The sequence below is a fragment of the Microtus oregoni genome, unplaced genomic scaffold (genome assembly GCF_018167655.1).
Source record: "Microtus oregoni isolate MIOR12 unplaced genomic scaffold, Mior012 000070F_ref0000104, whole genome shotgun sequence".
In the NCBI taxonomy this organism is placed as follows: Eukaryota; Metazoa; Chordata; class Mammalia; order Rodentia; family Cricetidae; genus Microtus; species Microtus oregoni.
Window position 1 is genome coordinate 3,388,334 of NW_024543977.1, and position 6,000 is coordinate 3,394,333.

A 6,000-nucleotide genomic window follows, 5' to 3' on the forward strand; every position below is an offset into this window, starting at 1 on the left:
GCTCTATGACCACCTCCCTGCTTCTGTGTCCTCTCTTCCATCTTCATCATCTTCTTTTCCTGTTGTTGCTGCTCTAGGGATGGACTCAGGAGTTCATGCATGCCTGGCAAGTTGCCTGGCAAGTTAGAGCCACACTCTAACCTCTCTTCTACTTATTCTTCTGTTGTATTGTTGTTTTGTTGTTGTTGTTTCGAGACAGGGGTTCACTCTGTAGCCCTGGCTGGCCTAGAAGTCACAGAGAGAGATCCACCTGGCTCTGCCTCCCAAATGCTGGGATTTAAAGGTGTGATCCACCGTGCCCAGCAACTCTTCATCATTACCTGCATCACTTGTATCGGTTTTTATAGTCCTCCACTAACTGATAATTTTCAAAAGGCCAACAAATGGGTTTAATAGCAAATTGGAAAAGGAGCAATTTGAGCGCGTACTTGAGGGGACTTTGCAAAGGTCCGAAACTGAGGTGTTTTTGGCAAATGTCTCTTGGATGACTGTTCTACTTTCCCATTTCATTTCTTATGATTCTGTTTTAAACACAAGAGCTTTATAATATATAGTAAAAATACATTTCTATGATAATTGTATGTTATTTCATGAATACTACCCCTTTAGGAAGAAACAAATGTGTATTTTAATTATAAAGAGACTTGCTGTGATGTAAGTGATGGTCCCCATTTTCAACTCAATTTCTGACCGTGTACATCCCACATGAGTTGAAAGCCTTGTCTGGCTTCTCATTTTTGGCTGTATCTTTGTTATGAACATCACAGATCAGATTGTATACTTACAAACTCCAGTAGCAAATGCATGTGGACAGATCATGCATCTGTGTAGATGCAACTGGAAGGTGTGTCTTGTCTGAAAGAGCTGTCCTTCCCATGCTACTGCTGTAGCAGTTAGAATTCAGAAAGCCCTCTGCACCTCCCTGAACTGAGCTAGGGAACAAAGGAATGCAAAGGGCCACACCTAGCTTCCAGGTGAGGTAGAAAGAGAAAATGTATTTGTTCATCAGCGAAAGGTCAATTAAGAAATGAGGATATTGTTAGACTCGGTGGGGAAGGGCCGTGTAGTTACAACTTGGAGAGGAAGATGATGGCAGCAGGAAAGGGCTTGCACCTCTTGCAGCACTGGGGGTTCCTGCTGGGCACTCAGCAAGCAGAGCCCTAGAGAGCACACCACAGGCAGACTGCTGACAGGCGTGAAATGACCAAAATGTAGACGCTTCAAGGGATCTTTAATAAATTGCTCTTGCCAGAGCTGTAGATTGTTTTTGGTGAGCAATTGAAGATGAATCCTTGGAGCTGATGACAAAAGGCCTTTGTGCCAAGCCAGGGAGCATGAACTCAATTTGACACAGCCAAAAGAAGCCATGAAGCTGCAGGGAACAGTCTAACATAAATACTGTGATCTTGTCTGATATAGTCTTCTGTATATGAAGTCGTGTGGACTCAGCTTTTTACTCTCAGATAATTCTTCATATAATTAAAGTTTTTTCCCAAAAACAAAATACTTATAAGTGGAAGCAGTTTGTAAAGAGAATATAAAGAAACTGGGGAGGCCAGAGGAGTATTCTGTGTGTCTTCCTCTATGGCTCTGGCCTTGTTCTCTTGATACATGGTCTCCTGCAGAACTTGAAACTTAGTGTTTCAGCTAAGCTGGCCAGTGAACCCCAGGACCAGCCCCTCTCCTCCCCACAGCATTGGTGTTACAATATGTGGACCGCTCCTGGCTTTGTTTCATGGGTGCTAGAGGAACACAAATCCTCGTGTTTTTAAGCAAGTGAACTCACCCGACAGAGTCACCTCCCCAGCCCCTCAGAGGTCTATGACATTTATCCATTACTTGATACTATCCCTCATAATAATTCTGTGAAAAATGCTTTCTTTGCAATGGCTTCATATTTTCCGGCGTGAAACTCTCTCCAGACTGGGCCAGGACCGGGTTCTTCCCATTCCCTCCAAACACTAACTAGACAATCAAGGTGGAGAGTGCCTGCTAGCCTACTGTGTGTTACTCTAATCATATTTAGCCTTTTTAATGTTTTAAGCTGTTTTTATTCTCCGAGTCCATGAAAACTTGAAGAAATTCCTTCAAGAGAAAACTGAGGTCCCGTTTAGTTAAAAACCAAAGTCATTGCTAGCTAGGGGGTTGCTAACCTAAGGGAGGTCCAGCCTTTGCACTGATGTGGTGGTCTCTCCGACAGGTGGCGCCAGTGATCAAAGCCAGAATGATGGAGTTCGGAACCACAATGGTTAGCTACCAGCCCCTGGGAGACAAAGTCAACTTCTTCCGCATGGTCATCTCAAACCCTGCAGCAACTCACCAAGACATCGACTTTCTCATTGAGGAAATCGAACGCCTGGGACAGGATTTGTAATCACCTCCCTCATCAAACTGTTTCAATTCTCTATCTAGGTAGACAGTTAAGTTGTCACAGCTGTGTAAATGTATTTGTAGTTTGTTCCAAAGTACAACTATTTCTATATTGTGGTGTCACAGTAGAGTACAGTTAAAAAAAAAATCAAAGCAAACAAACAAAAAAGAGACATTGCTCCTTTTAAAAATCCTTTCTTAAGTTTAGAATACCTCTCTAATAATTAGTGACAAAGGCTATATGTTCTAATCAGTAAGAGTAAGCATAATGTTGTTATAAGTACTTCCCTTTTAATATAGTATGCTAATCCAACTTTATTTTCCCCTCAGAGCAGTAGTATTGAATTGTGCTGAATCACCCTTGAATCATAAAAGATTCTTGGGGTCCCGACAAAGGACAAAGTATATAAAGTGTATACTGATAATAAAAACTCTCGCCTTTTTCATAGTATTAGAAAAAATTTCTAATTTACCTATAGCAACATTTCAAATGTATTTAAATACATATAATTTTACAAAAAGAAAAAATATATATTAAAAGAAATCCTATTTTGTAACATATAGATTTTATTTTATATGGGTTATACAAACTGCAGGGGCAGATATGAAACCTAAGCCAGATTTATTTCTTTATTTTTTTCTCTCTCTTTCTTTTCATGGAGGCACAATAAAACACTTTAGCAAGGTAATTTTAGCATAGAAACCCACCAAATTCTTTAAAAGTGTAGTAACTTACTTTAGTATATATTATGGCTTATTGTATCTCTAAAGATAGTATTTCAAAACAAACACACACACACACACAAAACCCCTATGAAACTTCCTGAAACAATAGATCAGACCAACAATGAAGACCCTCTTCCTGTTTGGGCTTCGTACACACTGGCCCTGGAAGACCCGCCCTATAATCCCTGCCTGGTCACGGATCCAGGCAAGCATGGCCATTCTACTTTCCCAAGTAGCCTGCTTTGAACAGAAGGTTGATATTAGTTCTTGAAGTGTCTTTTTAAACCATATTCTTTTATTAGATCATTTGAATTAATTAGGAAAATAAACTAAAAATAAAACCTGATCAGCCCAAGCAGGGGGTGTGTAGCACTGAATGTGTGATGAGCTCAGAATATCAAGCTCAGCCACGGGAGAGAAGACCTCTGTGTGACAACAGTGGCTTCATCCCAAATGCCATTTTGCTGTTTTCTGGAGAAAGGGTTATTTGCATCGAGTATATGCTCTTGTTCGAATCCCTTCTTCATCCCACACTTCTACACCTCTCCTGCTGGACTCCCTACCTCCAGATCCTCAATAATGATTTAAGTCCCATGTGGCTGTTTCTTTCCTGAAATGAGTTCCTCGTGCAAGCAGCTTCAGATCTTTTATCTGCCTCCCATCAAGATCCACAGTGACCAGAATATGCAGAGATCACTAAAACTCAAAATAATATTTTAAAAGTAAATTTCCTCCCCTGCCAACTCTATGGAGAGCTACCCACAGCTGCCATGATAACTTTAGAGTCACATAGGAACAGACCTAAGCGCTGGCACAACTAAGGCCTTTTACGTGCAAATGGCGGGTACAGGTCTGGAAGCATCCTCCCACTCCTTACGGGTGGGCATTTCAACTCAGAAAGACCACAGGAACAAAGAAGGCCCTGTCCTTAACTATCACAGATCTTCATGACTTAGCCCCAGACTTCATTTGATCAGGCTGTGCAAACCTACTGGTCCTTGGTATGAATATGGCTTCAGGCACTTGCTGTCTAGAAAGCCAATGGATTCCTTGGAGCACTGAAGTGAAAACCTCCTGTGCATGATTTAATAAAGGAAGAGCCTCCCATGGTAGGTGCCTTCTAATGGGCAAGCTTGCTTTTCCTTTCTATATACTGGCTACGGAGAGCTAACCAACAGCTGCCTATCCATCTTCAGCCTTGAGCCAAAAGATCTCATTTCACAGGAAGAGACAGTCATCTATCAAACCCTTTGTCCCTCTTAGAGAAGGCAGCAAGCTCTAGTGTCTTGATTAAGAGAAACTTAGCCCTTGGGGGACAGACTTGGTAGCACAAGCTGGTTTCTAGTTTGACAAGATGACAGGCCTTGTATTCTAGAGAAGGAAGCAAATGCAAACTTAGCAGGTCCCAATCTTTTAATTATATCTGCCATCCACTTGAGAGAGAAGGAGGGACAATAGGAAGAAAAAAGAATAATAGAAGGAGATGGTTTTGGACATTGGTCCAAATTCCCAGTGCCAAAGGTCTTTCTTTATCTGTGACCTATTTTTTTTTCATTTAAAAAGCATTGGTTTCAGCTTTAATCAGAACTGATACGGCCATTTTTATTTACACAGCAATATTTTATTTATTATTTAAAATACTTGAAAAAAGTGCAGTGTGTGTTTATCTGAGATCTCTAAATGGAATAGAGTTCATGTACTGTCACAGGATTTGAGTAAAGAAAAAAATTGTGCGTGTGTATGTATGTATGTGTGTGTGTATTGCCTTTAGTACATTGTTAGTACAGTCTTGTCACCTCAGATTGAGGTTGTGCACTTTATATTGAATTGTGTGGTGTTGCAAATTAACATTGTTGCTGTAAAAGCTTGCACAATTATCAGTATGTCTTCTTCTATGTGGTAGCTCTATTGAACTTTGACCTTTGAGACTATGAGAACTACATTTGCATCTGTCCCAGTTCTCACCCTCTCACGCCTCCCAAGCTGTGTGCCCTCTCCATCAGCTGTTATAGAGAACATAGCCTCAGCTAAGCCCCACCCTAAGAAATCCCTTTGAGGATTGTGTGATTGCACACAAAACGAAAAGTGAACACCGTTTCATCTCTGAGGTTAGAGAAACCAATTACAGAGTGTCACAAGCTGCTGATACTGCAGGTGTTGACTCCGTGGGGATTGGGAGTAGGTGCTGCCCCACAGAGTGTGGACAAAGGAAGCACAGGTGTAAATATAGTAGCAGGACAAAGAATCAAAGACATCAAACCAGGTATCGTCTTGCACGTGCTTTTCTGTTTTCAAGTGCTAAGTGCAAACGCTGTGTATTAACTAGTTGCGTGTGCCAAGATCTTGTTACCAAGTGGTGTTTCTGAATAATGCCAACATTTCCCCAGCACCCTCCATTATTAAAGACAGAATAAAAATAAAAATAAAATATACAGATATGTGGCAACTGTTCTTCCTACCAAATATAAACTTGTGTATGATCAAAGTATTTTACCTGTGTTTTCGCTCTAAACCCAAATAAATGTGTAAATGTGGACACATGTAGTCTGTGCATGGTCACTCTGCATGCTGCCATGTGGCAGAGGTCATTTGTAGTGACTTTGTCTTTCGCTCTTATTTCTGCTATCACCCCTACTGACGCATCTAGAGGATACCTTTGCCTAAACTCTAGTTTCTCCTTCAAACAGAAACAATCCATGAAAAATACTTTATTGTAAAAGAATCATATAAGCAGAAAATGAGAAAAATAAAATAACAAAGTTCCATGTAGCCTTCAACCTTTACTGTTTGTAGAGGCCAAATCTTATTTAATCTATTTCTCTACACTACTTTATCCTCAACAGCAAATTATGTTTTTGTGAATGTGTAAAAGATAAGGACTCTCAGACCTAGGCCAGCTGGCCT

General features: G+C 40.7%; 1 protein-coding gene across 1 annotated transcript in view; it reads left to right on the plus strand.

The window, feature by feature from the left end:
- Gad2 (glutamate decarboxylase 2) overlaps positions 1-5,632 on the plus strand; it is a 68,877-nt gene extending 63,245 nt beyond the window's left edge. The window contains exon 16 of the mRNA XM_041641587.1: positions 2,201-5,632. Coding sequence (XP_041497521.1) covers positions 2,201-2,374 — 174 coding nt within the window. The 3' untranslated portion in view covers positions 2,375-5,632. The remainder of the gene's footprint in view (positions 1-2,200) is intronic.
- The last annotated feature ends 368 nt before the right edge of the window (positions 5,633-6,000 follow it).